Source organism: Calidris pugnax, unplaced genomic scaffold (genome assembly GCF_001431845.1).
Source record: "Calidris pugnax isolate Ruff unplaced genomic scaffold, ASM143184v1 scaffold23, whole genome shotgun sequence".
NCBI classification, from domain to species: Eukaryota; Metazoa; Chordata; class Aves; order Charadriiformes; family Scolopacidae; genus Calidris; species Calidris pugnax.
The window spans coordinates 928,955-951,942 of NW_015090772.1; the positions used below are offsets into that span (position 1 = coordinate 928,955).

Consider the following 22,988-nt stretch of genomic DNA (forward strand, 5'->3'; position numbering starts at 1 on the left):
CCCAGCAACTAACCAAAGTTTCTGTGACATTTATGGCTGTTGGATTGGGACCGTGGGCTGCAAGTTAAACCAGTCTGAACTAATCATTAGGCTAACTGCTTTTCTTTAGTAACGTGTTATACTTGCCAAATTTGTATCTCATAAAATCACTTTGTAAAAATAAAAATTATATTGAAAAATTATAGAATAGCTGAAGTTGGAAGTGAACTCTGGAGATCATCTAGTCCAAGTCCCCTGCTGAAAGCAGGCTCAGCTGAGGCAGGATTGTTCTTGGCATTGTCCTGTCAAGTTCTGAATATCTCAAAGCATAGACACTTGATAAACTCTCTAGTCAACCTGGTCTGGTGTTTGACAGCAGGCGAGGTGCCTGAGGACTGGAGGAAAGTCATTGTCACTCCAGAAAAACAAAACAAAACAAAAAGCACTTTTTTTTTCTTTTAAATGGAATTTCTTGTATTTCTCTTTGTGTCCATTGCTTTCTGTCACTGGGCAATACTGAGAAGAGTCTGTCATCTTACTCCCTACTCCCTCCCACCAGATATTTATACACACTGATAAGATCCCCCCCAAGCCTTCTCTTTTGAGGCATGTTTAATGTGTTGCTCACCAGAACACCAGAGTCTGTTGGTTCTGTCTGTTGGTTAATCCCCTCCCCACCCCTCCAAAAAAGAAACCCCAACCCTGTACTTTAGATAAGAGCATCTATAGTTAAGACTTTCATAAAAATCCTATTAGGGAGTCATATGAGGTGTAACATGTAGGCAGCTCATGCAGTACTTACTGATATGATCTACCCCCCCAACCTTCTCTTTTGAGGCATGTTCAACGTGTTGATCACCAGAACCCCAGAGTCTGTTGGTTCTGTCTGCTGGTTAATCCCTCCCCCCCACCACCCCCCAAAAAAAATCCAAACCTGTACTCTAGATAACAGCATCTATAGTTAAGACTTTGATAAAAATCCTATTAGGGAGTCATATGAGGTGTAAGATGTAGGCAGTTCATGCAGTACTTAGAAGTGATTAAACTGGACAATACATGGGGCTTTAGAAGTCTGTATCATCCCCCTCTACAAATATTTTAGTTTTAGGAAAGCATGAAGGATGGGTGTGGGGTTGTTGGGAGCCATGGAATCTTAGAATGGTTTGAATTGGAAGGGACCTTAAAGATCATCCAGTTCCAACCCCCTGCCCTGGGCAGGGACACCTCCCACCAGACCAGGTTGCTCCAAGCCCCATCCAGCCTGGCCTTGAACCCCTCCAGGGATGGGGCAGCCACAGCTTCTCTGGGCAACCTGTTCCAGTGTCTCATCACCCTCACAGCAAAGAATTTCTTCCTAATATCTAATCGAAATCTCCCCTCTTTTGATTTAAAGCCATTACCTCTCGTCCTATTGCTACATTCCCTGACAAAGAGTCCCTCTCCAGCTCCCCTGTAGGCCCCCTTCAGGTACTGGAAGGCTGCTATAAGGTCTCCCTCAAGCCTTCTCTTCTCTAGGGTGAACAACCCCAACTCTCTCAGCCTGTTAGGGTGAACAACCCCAACTCTCTTAGCCTGTCTTTGTAGGAGAGGTGCTCCAGCCCTCTGATGATTTTTGTGGCCCTCCACTAAACCTGTTCCAACAGGTCCATGTCTTTCTTGTGCTGAGGACTCCAAAGCTGGACACAGTATTCCAGGTGGGGTCTCACCAGAGCAGAGTAGAGGGATAGAATAACCTCCCTGGACCTGCTTGCCACGCTTTTTTTGATGCAGCCCAGGATGCAGTTGGCTTTTTGGGCTGCCAGTGCACATTGCTGGCTCATGTTGAGCTTCTCGTCCACAAGCACTCCCAAGTCTTTCTCCTCAGGGCTGCTCTCAATATGTTCTCCACCCAACCTGTGTTTGTGCCTGGGATTGCCATGTCCCAGGTCCAAGACCCTGCACTTGGCTTGGTTGAACTTCATGAGGTTCTCACAGGCCCATCTCTCAAGCCTGATGGATGGAATCCCTTCCCTCCAGTGTGTCGACCATGCCAAGCATCCCTTCCCTTCAGTGTGTCGACCACACCACCCAGCTTGGTGTCGTTGGCAAACTTGCTGAGGGTGTGCTCAATCCCACTGCCCATGTCTCCAACAAAGATGTTAAACACCACTGTACCTACCCAGTACTAACCCCCAAGGAACACCACTCATCACTGGCCACCACTTGGACATTGAGCTGTTGACCACAACCCTTTGAGTGCGGCTGTCCAGCCAGTTCCTTATCCACCGAGTTGTCCATCTGTCAAATCCATAGTCCTCTTGGCTTGTTACCATTTCTAGGTAAAGCACATGACTTGCCTCATCCTTTTGTTTGAAAAATGGTATTTGATCTGTAATGAATGCTGTCTTGGGAAAGGAGAAGGATAATTTTTATTTTAAAAAAAGAAAAAAAGAGACAGGAAACTCATAGGAAAGAAAGGATTCTGAAGCTCTCTACTTCAGCTTCCTTTTGGAAGCACTGCAGTGAGATTCCAAACCAGTATTAAAGACTTAGTGATGTTAAATATTAAGATGCTTTTCTAATAACAGTTGTTACAGTTCTTCTGCTTAAGATTCTTGTGTGTTGCTATTATATGAGTCAGGATAGCCAATGCAATACAATAAGGTGATTGCTCAAAATTCTTAGGTCACCAGCTATTTTGAGTGAAACAGAGCTAAGTAAGGATGCTGAAACTGATTCTAGCGTATATGTTTGAATTTTTAACTTGACTTCTAAAAGGTTACAAAAATACAACCTTTTAAGTTGCATTATGCATCCTTAATATGTGAGTAAATGTAAACCAAACAGGCAACAGGGGTGCATTCACGTACTCTCTTCTGGATTTCATCTTCAGACTAAAGTTACTCTATGATTTGCGTGATGTAGTTGTGTCTATTTGCTACATAATTGACCCTCAAAAGAAATTACCATGTAATGTAGTTGCTGTATTCTGTATGTTTGATGGTAATTTAAGGAGAACAGGCCCTTCTTGAATTTATCACTGGGCATTTTGTTTCAGATACTAAGAGAATTAGGTACTAAAAACGTTGCTGTTGTATTACATGTGGTCATACTTTACAAATAAGTGAAACTTATTTAATTTTTTAAGGAGGTAGTGCTACGATCCACTTGTCTTGCAAGTAATCTCTAGGCCACAAAAAATTAGATATCCTGTATCTATAAAATGAATCCAGCAGAGCTGGCTATTTGTACAAAAAGCTGACTTCTGTTTCAACTGAAAATAGATGTTAGGCATCCTGTAGAAAGCCTGTTCTTCTGCAATTACTAATAGTTATATAAGGATTGTGCAACAATAAACATCTTGGCAAAAGAAAAGGAGGTTTGGCTTGTGAAGAAGTGGGTTTTGGTGCCACATTTGTTATACATTGCTATGTAGATCTGCTGAGCAAGGCATCTTAGTCTGAGTAGTTTACAAGTGGAAGTTGTAGGGGTAACAGTTACTGGAACATTTTAGAGTGTCTCATATTGTTTCTAGTTTAAGTGCTTTGCTTCACAAAGCAGCACATCCCTAGTAAAAAGGGATTTGTTTTAATAATTGGCCTGGAAGGTCAGGTGTTAGTTGAGGCAATGGATGTGTGCTTCATGTAGAAATTGATGTTTGTCAGTCTTTTGTGACATGCTGCTGAAGACAAGCCTGACAGAAACAAACTAAAAGATACTTTTTTTTTTTTTTTAAATAGAAAATAGGCGGACTCATTAAGCTTTTAATATGGCTCATCATTTACATTTCCAATACAAGTATTAATGTATAGTTTTATTGCATAAGATCTTACTGGAATTTACCAATGGAGCAGGTTCCTAGCTGCAAAGTTTGTGGAATTTGGAAGTATACCAACACTAGCATTGTTAATTACTCAGATATAAATTTATGTATACAAATTCTAGTTTTATGGATTATGGCTATGAATTATTCAGCTTATCTGTGTGTTTTCTAGCCTGCCTATTTTTATTGTAGTGTTTGTAGGTACTGCTGGGCTAGAGTTATTGGTGAGATGCCTCCTGCTCGGTACAGTGTTTAGTAAATTGAGGGACAAAGGGGAAGACAAACCTTCCATGTACAAAGATTTGTAATAATGTTTTGTATTTACTGAATATGGCGTCTTAGGAGAAATGCAAGATAGCTGCTGTGGTGGTTGAGAGACTTTGTGACTGTGTGTGTTCAGACATGATTAATAGTGAACTGAGAGTGGCTGATGCTTTTTCCCCTTGTTGCTTGTTACCAAAGTATGCTTGGGCATTCCTCCAGAAAATTCTGAGAAAAACCTGCTAAAAGAGGAACCTCAGGTCTGTGCAAGCTGTACTTTGTCTCTTGGTGATACTTTTTCACACGTGTAGGTTTCACTCTTCTATAGTGCATTTACATGCTAATAGCGTGCAAAGGACTTTCACAAGAGTGGGTTTGCTATGCAAGGAATTGTACAAATCAATTTTGAAGTCCCTTAAGAAGTTCATAGTCTAAAACTGGAGACATGACAAATCGGTCGTGTGCTTGTTTTGTAACAACCAAATGGTGTGGTAAAGTTGAAAGGATCTTCTGAGCAGATTATCTAGGTGATCTGCAGTCTTCTCGTCCCTTAGTATTTTGGTTTTCATTTTGGCAAAGCCACTATAAATTTAAAAGACATGAAAAATAGAAGTTCTGCAATAGAATTCCACTCACAAGTCAGTTACTGAAAAAAAATCCCAACTTGTGTTTTTGCTGAAGCTTTTTAGAAATAATCAAGCATTTCTGTCATATCAAATTTTGGGATTTGGGAAAAATGTTCAGGAAGTCACAGTGTAAGTGTGGTGCTTTATGCATTTTGTTATCCAATTTTTATCAATGAATATAGTTTTGTATCAAAATACTTAAAATGAATAGTTGCCAGTTTGTTACTGCAAAAGCTTATTCCTTACATGATCAAATTTGGAAGGGCCTTGCAAAGGCAAGAGGGAACCAGTTTGACTCTTGCACAGTTTGATTTCTCACTCTGTAGGTGGCACGCTGTACAGTGCTGGGGTTTTGAGAAATAGCTGTTTCTTTTTGTGGCTCCATGGGGAGGGAAACAAAATATTAGGAGGTAGTCATCTCTGTGTTTGAAACGACACAGAACAGTCTATTTATGGCATGATGATTGTAGATCATCACTTCTTGTAGTTGTCGGGACCATATAAATTGCAGTGAAAATGCCTTAAAAAGGTGAGTTAGGAGGTTTGTGGCCCTCTTATGCTGAGTAATGGTGAATCTTGGGTATCAAGAAAATTCCAGAAGACTAGAAGAGTATGAATCCTGACTGCAACGCTTTTTATCTAGGCAAGGGAGAGATTACCAGAAATCTCAGCCTAATATTCAGTATGCAGTGGAAGAAAACCTCATCATAGATCTGTTCGAGAGAAAGGTATATAACTGACAGTTGAGATTTTGTGGAAAGTAAGTGATTGGACAATATCATTCTTGGAGATTAAACCATTGTTTTGCTTTACCAACCAAAATTACATGTATCTACTTAAGCATTTAACTTTAACATTTTACCTTTTCATTTTAAAAGTAGCACTGTACAGTATATCCGTGCATGTTAAAGGGATTCAGGATTGGTTAGCAATTAACAGGTAGACCAAATTTTTTCTATTTCTTTTTTAATTCAATGTTTTGGAAATCACTGCTTCTGAAGATTGAAGTTACAGATGACACAAAAAGAACCTTAATGGTAAACTACTGTGAAGACAAGGCATTCTCCCAAGAAGTCCGAGTAACATGATAAATTAGAGTGTGTTCAAACAAGATAATTTTTACAGATTAATTTTATGTGGATAGATATACAGGACTAAGGAATGTTACAGAAAGAGGTAATGCCTGGAGTGTGTAGTTCCAGAAGAGGATGTGAGGGTGAAATTGGTAAGATGAGTTTATTTTCTGATGCTGTGTCAAAAAGGCTGTTAGGCTGGCCTGAAATGGCTCTGAAAGCAAGAGTAGTGAAATCATACTTTATGTCTCTGTACAGCTTTGTTGATACTAGTAACACTTTTAAAGCTGCACACGCTTCTGATGTCTACATTTGAGAAGCATATTGGGAAAATGAAGAATGTGCAGAGGAGAGGAGATTTAAAGAACTAAAGTGAAAAGGTTGTTAAAAAGAAGAATTAAACATGACATGATAAGTGGCCTTAGAACTCAATGAGGAGAAAGTACTAACTGCTAAAGCACTCTTTAATTTGGTGAAGAAAAGTAGAAAAAAGAAGAAAGCTGAAAGTCAGACATTCATCTTGGAAAGAAGGCAAATATTTTAACAGATTAACCAGTGGAACAAATTACAGAGAAGGTGGTGATTTTCCATTTCTTGAAGGCTTTCATATCAAGGCCAGATCCTTTTCTGGAGGTTAGGCTTTAGCCAAATACAGATTTACCATAAAGGAGCTGTGAGTTTGTACAAACCTTTGTGCCTTTGCCATGAAGCTCATGTGTGCTGCAGGTACTGTTAACAGTGATAGGCCTCCAAGACCAAGCTCATGAGGCATGTGTCCAGAGGGGTATCTGCCTAGGGATGAGAAGTCTTGAAGGTCTCCGATTGTTGGTAAGCAGATTCTCCTTCTTGAGCTCAATACAAGATAACTATGGAAAAATAGTGTGGGATACAGGAAATCAAACTGGATGCTCCTAAAACTTTACTGTGGATCTGTTAATTTCCAGTTTCCCTTGTATTAATCCATGCCAAAGACTTAAGTGGAAATTAATCCTGCTGCTGGCTGCATTAGCTTCCATCTACATAGCTATGGTCGGAGAGGACAGAAGGGCTATACAGCCATCAGCTGCCCTACTTGGTAGTTTTTTCCACTTTTAAAAATTATAAATGCCTGCTGACATAGTCCTTCACCCAAAGTGCCAGACAGTGTTGGTGTCTGACAATGGCAGTGTTGCCATCTCTGTCTCAGTTTGTTGGTTGCATTTAAAGGCTTTAAAGTCTTTTAAGGATTTTAAGTGACTTCAAACCTTCGAGTCTTGTGACTTGCTGACTAGTTTCCCTGACTGGTAAGTATTTGCTAGTAGTTCTTCAGGACTGCAGGTAGAGAAGCAACTGTGCGTTAGTGATTTGCATGTAAAACTGTATTATAGAAGATAAATAAATACAAAAGAATGGAAAAAATATTTTCAAGCAAGTTGGCAAAATGACTCTTAGGAATTGTAGAAGAATTTGCTGGTGTCTCTTGCCTATCTTAGTATTTAATTGAATAATAATCATTCTGATTTTGCTGGCTTATAACACATCTTAATGTTGTCATCTGTTTTATGGGAACAGCTTGGGCCGCCTTGCAAAAAAGTTTTTTCTTTAGAACAAAAATAAAAGAACTAAAAGCATCATGAATGTTTACACTTACTAAAATATTTCTCCTTTTAACATAGAATGACCACTTTTAGTTTTTCACTTTTTCAAAAGTCACTTCATACAGAATGGAGCAAAAATAAATACATCTGTTCTTTGTTTGGTTTTAATTTGCTTTTTTAGCAGAAATCACGCATCAACATTAATCTCCTGACAGCAATAAACAGTCAAACATGAAGACAGACTGCCAGACAACTCAGAGTAGTGGGGGTGTGTAAAATACCCTTTCTTCAACATCTTACAATTCCTTCTGTTATTTCTTATTTCAGTAGAACTTGATACATTGCTTCTAAAGCATGTCACGTTCTTCATTTAGGCAAGAGTATTGTGTCATGAAATGGTTTGTCACAACCCTTCCTTTCTTAGTTACAAGTAACATATAAATCTGTCTTTTGTGCTTTGGCTTTTGTAGATCTAAGATAACCCTCTGATTCCACTCATACAGTGCTACTATGAGAGGAGGCTTCTACAAGCCAAGAAGCTTTTCCAGCTCTCTAATCTCCATTACAGAAATGACATCTTCTGTCATTTGCCTCATGGTGGGGGGAAAGGTGACTTCAGAAAAGGGTTCATGGTGGGTCATTGATATAAATGCTGCTCTTAAAAGAGAGAGAACTCTTTCCGTGCTCGTCTGAACAGCCTTGCTGAGCCCATTACATGTGTACTTTGTGTATGAAACACTGCTAAGTTTCTTATAGTAGGCAGACCTCAGAATGGATGTTCAGTTGACAAAATAGAAGCTATCAAAATAAATGTTATTGACAGGGTTTTATGTATTGTTTCCTAGCTTCTGAGAATGTCTGTCCTTCTGTTTGCATGGCTAATAGTCCTTTGAGAAAATATATCGCTATATAGTGAAAAAGTGTTTTCATGTGTTAATAAAATATTGGAAACCTAATATCTGTAGCGATCATAATAAAGGTTCAGAAGGCTGATATGCTTAAGAAGCACGTCCATTAACTTCTGTTACATGTTTTGACTCTTGCCTCAGCTAAAAATTACAGCCCTTAAGATGTAGGCATCCATTTTGAGCTTTAACTCCAGGTTTCCACTTGGAAAACAGTACTCAGAATTTTACGTGATTCAATTCAGGCTCTGTTACCAGTTGTGTTTTCTTCTCAGTGTTAACATCTCACTATAAAATGAAATTGTTATTATTACTGTTTGTTGTTTTGATGACCGAAAAAGTTCATTCATGAGCAGGTAACAGTTCATAAGTGAATTACAGTAATATATTTCATATCTTTCATTCTCTGTAATAGAAAATTATTTTGGAATAGGGTCTATATTTTATGCTTAAGGTAATGATTCTTTTTTTTCCCACTGAGAACAGCCTTTGAACCTGTTTCATTGTTGTTTGGATACGGTATTTAGCAAAATTCATTTTGACAGTGAAAAATTTATTTCAGAAAACTATTAAGAATTGTCAGCCTTGAGAAATTGGTTCCATGATCAGAATAGCAATGGTAAATTTTGAATTGTAGTTGTTTCTTGCAGGCTGAATTGAAAAAAGACAGTGATTGTGTTAGACTTAGTAATCACTATCAAACCCCTTTAGAAGTTTGGGTCACTGCTCCTTGTGTTGGTACTTAGTTAAATCCAAGTTCAAGGATCTATGTGTTGTTTTCCATCTCTTATTCTTCACCAGGGTCTGAAATCTTCGCCTGTATTTGTTTAAGTTATTTCTTTAATTGTAGCACAATTAAAGGTATGAATTAAAAAAAAGAAAAAAAAATTGTTATCATCCATTCATGCTTGGGTAGTAAGGAGGGGGAAACACAAAGTAGATTTTCAGAAGAAGCACTTGCTGCTCTAATATGTTGGTGTTAACTGTCTTTAGATGATAGCTATGATATTATTCCTGAAATCTTAATAAGTAAAATAATTTGGTAAAACACTCATAGTTGCATTCAACTTGCCTCTTGTGTAACTGGTATCTTTCCACAGAACTACAGAACTGTGAATCCGTGCATTACTCTGAATTTATAATAAAACATTCTAATTGTTATTCTTTTCCTTTCTTCCTAGAATATTTTCATTCTTGGACATAGTTACTTTGTGTCGATGTGCACAAGTTTCCAAGGTATGTGTTTCTGTTGGGGTTTTTTGTTATTCTTTGGGAACCTATTTTCTTAATTACTTGCAAATCATGGACTTCAGAGCAATCTGCTTCCTGTCAAAAAAAATCAAATAGTTCTCTCAGCTTCTTTGTTTATTAAAACAAATAAACAGTGAGTCCAGTTTTGCATTCAGATGTGGAATTAGTTGCTATGTACTGGACTTCTGTTTAAAGGCTATGGAAAAGATATCCAGCAGTGTATGCTCTATATCTGGAGAAAGGATTAAGCCCAGTTTGGCATAATGGCATTTGCTTTTTATAAAACATGTGGCTGTAACACTATTTTTCAGACGCATTTTCTGCTTAAAATTCCATGTAGTTCGGTTAATGTGCACCATGTGTCTAAGAAGTATATCCATCGTTTGCTTGCCAAGTACAAAAGGTGTTAAGTAGATGGACTACTAGTAGGGGAAAAAGGCACACAGAAGAATAGAGAAAGCACAGTAAATAAGCTTTTATGTTTAGCTCGTCTTGATTTATTTTTTTTTGCTTGAATTAAAATGAAGATAGTCTGTTCCTACATCAAGTGTGTACAATGAAATGTATTCTGATACAACATGAATGAACTTTTTTATTTCATGTTTTTCTTCCTCCTTTTAATGAGGATTGGGCATTGGTTCGGGGTGGTTTTTTTGATTGAATTTTTTGCTTGTATGTTTGTTGGATTTAATGTATAATTGTGTAACAATTTCATTCCTACACCTTTATCACCTTGGCGTGCAGCTTCAGTAGATTTTGTGAGCTAATACCAGGTTTTCTTAGAACCTTCAGCTAAAACCTAGAATATAGTGGAAGAAAACCAAGGTGATTGAATAAGTTGTGGTTTTCTCTCAGAACTACCTGTTAGTTGGATGCAGTATTCTTTTATTTTCTGCTTTTCTGAGTATATTTGTCTTTCTCTGACTTCTTAATTTTGTTTTACTTTGCACAACTGTTGCTTTGATAGTGAAGGACATTCTGAAGCACACACACGTAACTCAGTGCGTGTAAAGGAAAGGCCTGATCCTAACAGTGGAAAGTTAGCAGTTTTCTGAGAGGTTTCTGTTCCTCTCAGAATAGTAACTAGTGAGGCTGAGGAACTGTGGTTTTGTTGGAAGGAATCTCATCTGAAGTTACTTTTCTCCATATAGATCTAGCAAAATCAACTTACTAGACAAATTTACAAAAATTTACAAATTTATTTTTTTTTTTTAATGGAGGGATAAATGTGTCCGTGTATGTACTTTACATTGAATTTCTTGCTTTCCTGCATGTTTTATGGGCATAAATTAGCCTTTGAAGGGTAATCCATTTGGGAGATATGAGATTAATTTCTACAAATTCTATGTTTTTAACTAGTTGATATTTTATGAGTACTAATATCTACAATTATGTTTCTTTTTGAAAAATGCTACCTGAAAGGATATATTTTTATATTTGAGTTTGTTATCTTTGAATTGCTGAGAGTCAAATGAAGGGAGCAGGCAATGGAGATAGTAAATAAACTGTATTTGTTTTCTGTAGGCATGGAATGTTTTAGCGCTGGATGGAAGCAATTGGCAACGCATAGACCTCTTTAACTTTCAAACGGATATAGAGGTTAGTGTCTTTGGGGTTTTTTCATTCCTATGGTGATTTTTAAGAGCATAGCCCATTTTGAATATCCCATAGCCTGTGCTTGCATTCACACGTTTTAAAGGCTAAAGTTCAAGATAATAATACTGTGAAAGAACAAATGGAATAAGAACTCTGAATTTTCCATTTTTTGCACTGGATGATATTTCAATTTTGGTTGCCAGCTATGTATCAGATAATTTACATTATATCATACATATTCAGGGCTCTAGAAATTCAGAGCTGCTCATTTCCAGAAACTAAAGGTATAAATGGTGCCTCTGGATGGAGTGAGATCCTCCAAATCACTTCCACGAACTAGAGGGTAATTTTGTTGCTTGGTCTCTCTGTGAGGGTGCCATCTAGTGCTGAAAGCTCTCTGGACACTTGACTGTAGGACTTGGAGATTGAAACAATAAAATGCTGAACAACTTTTCTTACTGCTGACTTGCCTAGATTTGGTTTGGTGTGTGTCTGATTACCGTCTTCTGAATATTTGTTTTATAAGGTTTGAACCTTGCCTGAAATGGAGCTACATGTGGATTAAAGTCCTTTTCAGCATATAATGAAAGGATTAGGGCAATCTTGTCTTCTGTAAGAAAGCCATGTCTGCAATAATACTATCATAGATGTGCGTAACAAAATAAAAGATGACATCTGAAAATTAAGATGAAAATCCATGGGAAAATACAGTTCCTTAATTGAATCTGAACTGGTTTAATATTTGTTTTCTGATGATACAAATTAAATTTAGAATACAATAATGAATTTGCTTCTTGATTATTATATTTTAGTTTCTTAGTTCCATGAATAAAATCCAGATGGATTTCATTTGGTATATTTTGCTAACCGTGGTTCAAACTGTTCCTAAAGCTTTACAGTAATATATAGGGTAAATTTTTTTCACCGCTCTTTTAAAATTTTATTGCCAACTCCGTTGCTATCCTGAAGTTAAACGTGAGGATCTTACAGAAGTAGGAGAAAGATTTTTGGCATCTGCCTCTATCGAAATGTGTCTAAGAAGACTTGGAGCTTTATTATAATCTTTTCAGTTGCCTTTAAAAAAAGCTTGTTTCTCATTTGCTAAGAAATAATAAAACCCCACAGGTCTGTGGTCCTTCTGTTGGTTAGCCTTTTCTGTGTCTGAAACCTTACTGCTATTTAGAAACATAGTATTGAATTTTTCTGTTTTCGGGGTTTGTCTTGCATTGTACCTAGTGGTGTTGCCCTTTGAGATGCTACGTTTGTAGCATGGGATTCAGGAGAAGGAATGAAATTAAGCCATAAGCCTCTTTTGCTATAGGAAGTTATTGTGGTTTGGAGCAATTCAGTTACTTCAGTATATTATATTTAAATAAATTTGTAATATAAACCCCTTACATTTATCCATAAGAGTATGCTAAACCAGCAATTACTACATAAAGTAGTTTTGAACGAGATACACTTTCACATCTGGTGTTTAAGAACTCTGTTTTTTCTTCAGCTGTTTTAGTAATTATTTTTTTTTCTTATGCTTTTAGGACAGGTAAAAGCTGCTAATGGCACCTTTTTGCTCAGTTGGGTGTTGTACTATTTGGTGATGTTTCACATAGCATCAATCAGTACTTGCTCTGAGACTGTCAAATAAAGAAAAATTAAGTTTTGTTGTGAAATTTTCCGTATTTAAGACCCCATGTGGTAGAGAATAAAGTGGGGAAATAAACCAACACTATAAAGAAAAAATGTTTCTTTTCTGTTACAAAGATGTGCAAAGATCTTCCTAAAGTTAAATGTGCCTTAGGATTTCTTGGTATGTGGAACCAAGCGTAAGCTGGAGTAATTTGAAGAGCTAGTTTTTTGAGTGACATTGAATTATTCACACAGCTAAGCACATTTGAATGCGCTTAAGTTGACTTTTTGAATATGCTGTTTGTTGGGGTTTTTTTATGTGCCTAAAGAATTACATGGATTTACAAAACATCTCATTATTTCTTTTTACTTTGAATAACACATTAGGGTTTGGCTTTTTTCTGCAGTGTAGATTGAACTTGCATTGTATGTTACTCACTGAAGACTTTATCCTTACAATAAAGGTACTTGGCCTCTATTGAGAAATAATTCTGACTAATTGGAATGCTTTAAGAAATACATAATTTTGTTTGCATAATGATTTTCAGTTTGCTTGTTTTGGTGTAAATTCTTCTGAGAGATAATATAAACAATGTTACTTATGGACTAAGAAACAAGCTCTGATAAGAAAATATTTTCACATAGTGCTAGCCAGGACTTTGGTAGTAGAGGTGAACAACAAAAGGTAAGAAACATTTTACTGTTTCAGTAAAATTGTTACCATCCTGTATATAGAGGAAAACAACAAAAAACCCCACCCCTCTGATCTGTAATTTTATAAGTATTTCTTGAAAAGAGAGGGAAGAAAATCAGAGATATACTGTTAAGTATTAGTCCTGTTTGTTAAATGATCAGTGTTGAATTCTTTTACCTTACCTCCCTAAAATTAGATACAAGGTGATGTCTAGTCAGTTTTTGCAGTGGCCACCTGCTTTTTACTATCTTATTTTTCTTTTTCCTACCCCCCCCCTCCCCCCAAAAAAAAAAAGTTATTTAAATAACATTTTTCCGTCATAGTACTTTCGGATTGAATATTTGAAGTCCCATGCCATTGCCACTCTACTTACTCCTAATGTACAGCAAAATGCACTTTCAGGATGTAAATAAAAAGCATTTTGTAGCAAATTTGGGGTTAAGTAGGAAGTTTTGTTTGTAAATTATGCTTCAGCTTTTGATAAATAATGAGTCATAAAGTCTGTAAGCTCCACAGTGCGAGAAGTCCTTTAGCATTCCCAAGTGTTAGGAACAGACACCCAAATATATATGATGTTGAAGATTGGCAGGTGGCACGTCTGACAGAACTTGAAGGTCGTTTTAGCAGTCTTAATTGGGTAGGTTTTGCTGAGGCAAAAAATTGAGTCGTGTAATAGACTGAAAAAAGGAAGAGAGAACTGAGGATTGAGTTGACTTCAATCTGAGTGGAGATTCACAACAGGTAACTTTTTTTCTTAAAGTAGCAAAAGCAATTCATAGAGGTGTAGTTCTGGTGGAGCGTAGCTGGTGCTGGTCTTCACTCCTGGCATTTTAAATTTGGTTAGAATGTTATGTCAGAATAAATCTCAACAAAATCTTCCTTTTATCTGGTTTAAGGGTCGTGTTGTGGAAAATATTTCGAAAAGGTGTGGTGGGTTCCTGAGACAACTTAGTCTGAGAGGATGTCTTGGTGTTGGAGACTCCTCTTTAAAGTAAGTAAAGTCCTAGATTGAGACATCACTTATTTCCTAATGTCTGGAGCGAAAGCAATTATTGTTATATTTGTTCGGATTTCTAAGTACTGTCTAATGACCAAAACGAGATACTTAACTAAGTACAAAGTACCTTAAAAATGACTACATGAGAAATCAGTTTGACATCAAAGTTTAGCTACTGTTATTTTCTGAAAAGAATTGAGAAATGAGAACTGAGATTTTCAGAAATGTTTCTTTTTCTTTCATTAGTATTTTCTTGATATCTCTCCATTTCAAGCATGTAAAATCTTTTCAGACTTTTATTTTACTCTGGTGTCTTACAATTACAGTTTCATCAAGATTAGCAGTCAGTCAGTTCATAGTTCATCTTCTAGTTTGGGCAAGAGGTAACCCTTAGTGATGGGAGGAAGAGTAAAAACTGATGAGGTTGAGTGCCTACAAAATTGGGGAAGGCCTGAGATTCTCTTCAGTGTGTTACTGGTATTCACACGTGCATCCCTAGTAACTAACTGGTGTGGATGATGGTGTTTAAGACACTTTAGGAAAGAAGATGGTTCACCTCTGAAATACAAGCAAGTTATATTGAAATTACTAAATGAATGATAAATGCTTTAAGACTTTCAAGACTTCAGTATGAGAAAGGTGGCATTAATTATCAGATACTTATTCTGAAAGTGGCTTTTCCTATCAGGCTTTTTTTGTGTTGAGTTGTTTCCAGATCCGTTAGTTTTGTGGGTGATACTCATTTCTCTATTTATACTTCTTCTGCATCAACTTTTATTTAAAAGTAGCCAATTATCTAAGTAGGCATTGGCTATGTAAGTACTAAATGTTTGTGGCAGCTCTGTTAGGACATGCCCCACGCATGAATCTCAGAGGCAAAGTTTGCTGTTCCTGCAAGTTGTTCCAGAGTGTAGCGTCTTTCCAAGTGATTTGAAGAGTGTCTCGATTGTAAATCTCCCTCCAGTACATGAATTCTGGAATAGCTGTTTTGAGAATTCAAGTGGAAACTCTCACCAGTATAACCGCTTGCTGGGTTTTTTTCCATTGTTTTCAGTTCACACTGGAGAGCCAGGAAGTTGTTACCAGCTGAGTGTGTAGTCGGATACGTTAACCACGGCAAGCCTCCAGACAAAACTGTTTTTGTGTGTTTCCTTCACCCCTGCCAATAAAATCCATGCAGTTGGAGGAAACATGGGCATAAAAACAGTGGTCTGAAATGCAGTGCAGCTGTAAATATTACTCTGCAGAGATGAAAAGAAAGTTTATGTATTTCTTCTGGGTAATTAGTGTAATGATACATACAGGCTTTTAGCAGTATAATAGCTCCAGTCATCCTTAGAGTTCATACCCAGTAGTGCACACAAATGCATTTTAATTTTTAAAGTCATAAATAACTAATTTGCATCCCCCAGGGCTTTCCACTGGTAGTCTGATAGGCTTAGGTCCCACTTCTGTATTGCGCAGGGTACGTTCCTTTTCATTTGATGTAGGAGCGAGCTCCTAATAAGACCTACAAAGGCTTCACTAATGAGATGTGTGAAAACTCTCCCCAGCAGTTTAATATTTAACTGATGTCATATTTACACCATTCTGTTTATGCCCATAATGTTTTCAGTTAAGGCATTTGAAGCAAGTCAGTTCTGGCTTATATATGACAGAAATAAACACCTTGCTCAAGTGGTATTTGAGAGAGGAATAACACTTCGTTTCAGGAGTTACCCAAGACAGAAACTTGTAATAGCAACAAGAAAAAGCAGCCACTGAGACAGATGTGTTTGAGATGTGCTTTGTAATTGTGCTGTGGCTTGAAGATTAAGCTTTTTGAGTGAGATGGGAGGAGGCAGGGGAGAGAGCGCGCTCTAGTGACTGCATGACAACTTGTGACATTATATTAATTCTCCGGCTTTTTTTTTTTGCTGTTTTAGGACCTTTGCACAGAACTGTAGAAACATCGAACACTTAAATCTAAACGGGTGCACAAAAATCACTGACAGGTAAGTCAAAGGGTTTTTTTGTTGGATGGAGAAATTTGGAAAAAGAAGTAGCTGAAGGTATTTTTAGTGTGTCTGCTGTTTTGCAGCACGTGTTACAGTCTTAGCAGATTCTGTTCCAAGCTGAAACATCTGGATCTGACATCTTGTGTAGCCATCACAAACAGCTCTTTGAAAGGCTTAAGGTAAGAAGATTCAATGTTTTGTGTTAAAGGAAAGCGTTTAAAGAGCTGTTCAACATTTAATAAAGTTTAAAAAAAAAACGGTGCTGAACCTTAATACTGTGTATCAGCACTGACTATATCATATATCTAGCACTTCTGGGGTGTAGGCTGTGATGTTTGTGTGTGGTCTTTTCTCGTGACTTTTCTGTGGAGGCCTGGCACAGTCCGCTGGCTGTCATTAATTTCTAACAGTGTGTTTAATTTGGGTTTCCCACTGTTATGACTATTTCAAGGCTGGATTTAACTTTATGTATTTTTTTAATTCTCCCAGTGAGGGTTGCAGAAATCTGGAACATTTGAATCTTTCCTGGTGTGATCAGATTACGAAGGATGGTATTGAAGCACTGGTGAAAGGGTGTAGTGGACTAAAAGCTCTATTTCTTAGAGGTTGCACACAGGTACATAACTGCTTGGGTGATCCTTTAGGAATAAAATTTTATTTTGGGCTTTTGAAACCTCCATGAATTAAAAAATACCATTTTTGTTCTCTTTTGTTCAATATTACAAGATGTGTGCATTCTTTGGGCTGCTTTGCTGTGCTTTTAATTTCTTGTTTCTTTTCCTATGTCTGATTTAACTGCTAAATGCAGTTAGAAGATGAAGCATTGAAACACATTCAGAATCACTGTCATGAACTTGTAATCCTGAATTTGCAGTCCTGTACAGTAAGTATTTCAAGCTTCAAAAGGTGCATTCTCTAAGAATCATAAACCATTTTTGGATGCTAATGAATTGATCTGCTACACACACAACTCAAATAATACCTCTCTGCAGTCTACAGAATTTTGTGTGGAGTAGAGGTCTTAAATGGGCTGGCTGTTTCTACAGCTGAGTGTGGATTTGGGGTATTTGGGTTATTTTTAACTGTAGCAAGCTCTAGAGTAAGAACTGACTGCATTTATTCAAATCTCATAAACTCTGTATGTGCTAAACCATGTTGTTTTAGAGAGGTAGCTCTTGCTATCCTATCCATTAAGGTCAAACATTTTGGTCTATTCATAATTTTAAGGTGTCTAATTGAGCAGAAACCTTGTTCTGGGCTACATAATTGAGAGTAAAATGTAGTGGCATCATTACTGAAAATGATTCAGACCGATCTAGGTAGCAGAAGGGCATGCTTTTTCAAAAGTAATGGAAGAACACATTCATTTGTAATGAAATGACTGGGAATCATTCATGTACTTTTAATTCTACTTAGCGAGTACACAAAAATTACATTTGCTCTATTTTGTATTTGTTACTTTGTTGTTTCTGATGTGAATGTTTAGGAATGGGAAAGATCTCCTTTTAGATTTTAAATGTATTTAAGTCACTTTTGTCTGTAAATAAGCCTTAGAAAACATTGAAATTAATTAGAATTTCAGTCTTTTCTGTCATGCAAATTTGAAAAATGAAGCTGTTAGATTATTTTATTTTTTTTTGCTTTTGGAAAGTTCTCTATGGGATTATAATTTTTTTTTTTTTGCTTTTGGAAAGTTCTCTATGGTTTTATTGCTAGAAGGCATCATAAAATCTGCTTGGGCTAAAACTTTAAAATCTGTTTGATGCGTTATCCCTGAATGAATGTGGCATGAAACCATTTTTTATTAAGATTGGATGAAAATTTTTGAACATAATAGATTTATTTGAAGTGTTGAACGTTTTGCAGTGTTAGGAATTATTAAAAGTTACGATTAAAAAAACCTGCAGAAATTAAGAACAATATGAATACAAAGCTTGAGCTTCCATGAGCCAGATGTTTAGTGAAAGAAAATTTTCAGATTTTTCTATCTGAATTTAGGTGCCCACTGAAGTTGGGCACCTAAAGGTAACGGAGTGGAAGGAAGTTCCTTCTTTTGGTCCGAACCACACTGAAGTATATAAGGTTAATATGTAATTTTCTCCCCTTTCACTCTTCCTTTTGCTGTCCTCCTCCTCCTCCAAAGTTCTTTTTCTGTTGTGTTTTACCTGAGAGTAATGACATATATCAAGGCCAGCTTTTCCTGATTAAAAAACCCCTCGTATAAGTGAAAGTGTTTTTCTCTTTGAATGTTTTGAGTTGATAGTCTTGTGTGTCCTACCTAGTTATGTGTGCTTTAAAGCTTTATTTCACAGGAGATGTGTCCCGCTCGCTGTGGTTTAGAAGTGTATTTCCAGAAGCAGCCAGGCTCTTTATGCTCAAAGGGCTAGCACTGATTTTTACACAGCAGGTCTCCTTGTGCTTTATATGATCCACACTTTAATTCGAGTGGCTCCGTTTTATGGACCTTTGGAAATGCCAGGCCAGCTCAGGCAGCTCTGAAATAAACTGATACTAACTCCGGAAGCTACACATCTGAAAGGTGACATCTTTAGAGTGTAGAAACTGGGGACTTGCAGGCGTTTTTTGAGCACTTTTCTTTCCTGAGAGGGATGTAGGCACTGAAATCACAGGCAATTTCAGAATGGAAAAAAATTCACATATAACTTGAGGGTTTTGTTCATCTCAAGCAGCAGCATAAGATTGACGTAGTCCTTACCTCCAAAATAGTTCCTGTTCCCGATAACAGTGTCACAAGGTATCTCTCAAAGAGAGCAAAGCAGTTCCAGAAAATATCTTCACATCTGTAGATGATGCAGGTCCTTCTAGATCTGCAAAAAGAAGACAAGACTTCTAGATTTCTGTCTGGAATAATTTTTATGTGACAGAACGATTTGGAAATTTAACCTACTGATATTAAGAGGTGCTGGGTTGGGGGAGGGAGCATAAGGTGATCTCCTTTTGTGCTGAGCTACTGCTATTTCTCATCCTTTTTTTGTCTAGGAAGGGTAATGTTCCTGGTAATAGCCTCAGGAACATGCTATAGTAGTATTAGTGTACCTAGAGGAGTGGCTTATAAAAGCAATGTGTAGTTTCAGTCAAAATACAGTAAAGGTCTTTGCTATCATTGGAAGAGTAATGTTACGCCAGGAAATAAAATAACCCATTTCACTATGAAAGATTAGTCATTCAGAAAAATTAAATTCTTGGACTTAGGAGTGGGAGGAGGAGAAAATACTTTTTCCAGAATAGAAGACCTGTAAACAAAATAATATTTGCACACACACCCAATAACCTAGTTCCTGTTGCTATTTTGTATGCAGCTGCACCGGGGCTATTTCTTATAGTTCCTGTTTCAGGAGAAACCTTTTTTATTCATATTCCAAATTTAGAGTTACTTTTTTCAGAATATCTAGTACAAAACAATTTGAGAAATGAAAAACCTCTTTTGAGTTAAATACTTCAACTAAAGACAGCTGCATAACCTGGCTCAAACCAGGAGACTTTTACATTTATCTTCTGTGAAGAACAGATTATATGTAATTGTCTGCCTGTAATTCTTGCTTTGAAAATTACTTGGAGATGAAGGATTTTTACCCTTGGGTACTACTGCTCCAGTGAAAATAGGTAGTTACATCTCATGCTTCCAAGCTTTAAGCTCTCTTTTGCACTGTTCCAGAACTTACACAGTCACTGGAACGAAAGACCTGAACTCAGCAAACATGTAAGAAACAAGCTGTATCACACAGCGACAACTACAATTAAAAATAAAAATAAAAAAGTCAAAATTATGAAGCAAAAGCAAAGTGATGGAGGAAGACAAAACCAAACAACTCTCCCTCTGTGCTTCAAACTGCCTTTGAGCAGTATTTGACATCTGTGAGAAAAGACATAGTTAAGTAGGAATTTTGTGTGTTGTCTTCAGTGCTATCAATGAAGGTAATTTCATGACAGTAATATTCAGTTGAAAATCCACAAGTTGCCATGGTTATAGACAATGTGACACTAACAGTTCAGTAACATGACTTGACTTTGGGATTTAGCCGATGACTTGATAATGTAGTAACTTCAACCTTCTTCTGTGTTGCAGCAAATTTCAGATGAAGGCATTGTAAAAATCTGTAGAGGATGTCATAGACTTCAGTCACTCTGTGTTTCAGGCTGTAGCAACCTGACAGATGCTTCTCTCACAGCGCTTGGTCTAAACTGTCCAAGGCTGAAGTGAGTATGTCATGAGCGTGTCGTGAGTATGTCATGTTGTTACTGGCCTGATCTAAGAAATGAACTTCTGAAGCTAATCAGCTGATATCCACAGGTTTGATTTAGCTTCATGTTGTTTGTGTTACCTTTGCCATCAAAAGAGTAAGTTAGAAGGACCAGCAGAACGTGAACTTGAGAGCTGGTCCTCTGTAGCCACCATATGAATGTAGTACACTGTATATTGGAAAACCAAGAATTAATGTATGACAAATAAAACATGTTGAACCTAGCAGTTCAATTCTGTGCTTCTAGCTAAATATTTTAGGTACTAATTACAAGCCAGAAGAAAAGAAGATATAAAGCCCATTATTTTTTTAAAAGGTAAAAATATCTGTAGTTGTGTTGTGTCTTGTGATGTTTGTACTCTGATGTCATTTTATGCAGTCATTTGTCTTGTAAAAAATAGCTAAATCATACATGAATATTATATTTACAAATTGTATTAGAAATGTGTTTTTAATATGCTCTGCAGTATGTTCTGGTATTCTTAAACTCTGATGTGGAGTGAGCTAATGCCTCAGCAAGCACTGAGGACTGAAATTTATGGAATATATTTTGAGTAGTAGGGGTTCGTCAGTTAAATATAATATAAACTTTTACATTGATGTAATTTGCTTGATGTAATGTTATGGTGGTGTTCTCAGAAGTGGGGAGAGCTTCAGCTTTAATAATGAAGATCCATCATACAGCAGCTTTCTGCTTATAGAGACGTATAATACTCCTTCTAAGGTCTAATTTTAATGTAAATTAAATCAAAACAAAACATTGTTGGATGACACTAAATTGTCTTTTATGACAAGACCGTGCAGCTGTCGCAACTTGTTATATTTCAGTCACAGATAAATGGAGGAAAGTAGATTGTAAAAATTAGGGGAAGCTACATTCAAATGCCAATGTGCAATATGCTGTCACACAGTACTCCTTTAGCTGATTGAGTGAAAAAAAGCTTTTGTTAGTACAGTAAACCTGTCCTTAAGACAATTCCAGAGTTACATTCCTTCATGTAATGGTTCGTACTTACAAGAGCTTATGTGTGCCCACATCTGGGGCTTGGGAGTCTTCCGACACACTTAATTGTGTTCCTTAGAAAGCTGAGGTGTTATTATCGGTCTTTTTCCACAATTTCTCTCATTCTCTCAATTCACGACTCAGATTGGGGGTAAAAAAAAAAAGGTCTAAAGTGCAATTAGTTGTGCAATTCTTTCCAAGGGCAAAGAAGGGCAAGAATTCTTTCCACCTGTAGCAGGAATTGTTTTGGCTTTGGTAGGGAAACTGTTAGCCCCTGTCTGTGCCACGAGGGGGAAGGCGTCTGCCATTCTGCTTTCATGAAGAACAGTGTCCAGAAGAAAATGATCCTTTGCAGTGATTAGTGCAGAGGAGCATGTGATGGAGGGACAGGTGATACAGCTGGTTACATCTAGACTTTTGGGATCATGTATGGAATGTACTTGATAAAAATTTTGATGGAAATCAAAGGCAAATGTAATTCCACACTTGTTCGTACCATCTGAATATTTTGATTCTGGGTACGAAAGAGAACTCTCCTGCCTCTGTTGGATGTGCTGGCTGTGTTAGGAAGCTGTTGAGTGTTTTCGATGCTGTGCTACTCTGAATTTGCTTCAGGGTCTTGGATGTGGCCTTTCTGTGAAAGTGCTGTGTTCTGCAGCTATTGCTGCTCACAAATGCCATCTCCTTGGAAAAAAAAAAAAAATGCAAACCCTAAGCTTTACCAGCTCCCTTCAGCTGTTTGGTTTTTTTTCTCCCTTGGTCAAGATTTAGCTATCTCCTCATCCCTTTTTGTATCTGCTCATTTAACTACTTGATACCTTCTCTGTTTTTCTCTTTTAGTGCTTTTTAGTGTTAATATACTGGTAGGTGTTTTGGTAAGGCTTATTGAGAGAAGCACCTGTGGACCAGGAATGTCTTTTCCAGGTGGGACTGTGAAAATTAGGATCGTATTGCCTTTAACCCCACTAATGTTCTCTCCCACCTGCTGCTAATTCAACAAGGGTAGGGAGGTGATGTGTGCAGAGACACTCCAGGTGTGCCCAAAAGACACCTGTAGACAATGAAGGCAACTGTGAGGTCTGTCTTGGAGAACATTGCTTTATATGAGTGGGGAATCCACTCTTGGATATTATTTTGCCTTGTCAGCTCCTATGCTAGGTTCTTTGTCACAAATCACTGGATGGGAAATAATAGTCATCTGTATCTGGCAAAAAGAGGAGGCCTCTCTAAGTACAATCACTAAAACAAAGCCAAAATTAGAGCTTTGCTTATTTTCATGCTGACCAGTGCCTTCCCACCTGTTTTTCATACTGAGGCCTGATTGATGCAGCATGTGTGT

At 37.3% G+C, this 22,988-nt stretch overlaps 1 protein-coding gene across 1 annotated transcript in view; it reads left to right on the forward strand.

Annotated features, from left to right (window-relative positions):
• The window catches only part of FBXL2 (F-box and leucine-rich repeat protein 2), a 78,223-nt gene that overhangs the window by 33,285 nt on the left and 21,950 nt on the right, over nucleotides 1-22,988 (forward strand). Inside the window, exons 5-12 of the mRNA XM_014941564.1 lie at nucleotides 9,405-9,459; nucleotides 10,999-11,073; nucleotides 14,287-14,381; nucleotides 16,313-16,381; nucleotides 16,468-16,563; nucleotides 16,874-17,000; nucleotides 17,193-17,267; nucleotides 20,472-20,602. Of these exons, the coding sequence (XP_014797050.1) occupies nucleotides 9,405-9,459; nucleotides 10,999-11,073; nucleotides 14,287-14,381; nucleotides 16,313-16,381; nucleotides 16,468-16,563; nucleotides 16,874-17,000; nucleotides 17,193-17,267; nucleotides 20,472-20,602 (723 nt within the window). The remainder of the gene's footprint in view (nucleotides 1-9,404; nucleotides 9,460-10,998; nucleotides 11,074-14,286; nucleotides 14,382-16,312; nucleotides 16,382-16,467; nucleotides 16,564-16,873; nucleotides 17,001-17,192; nucleotides 17,268-20,471; nucleotides 20,603-22,988) is intronic.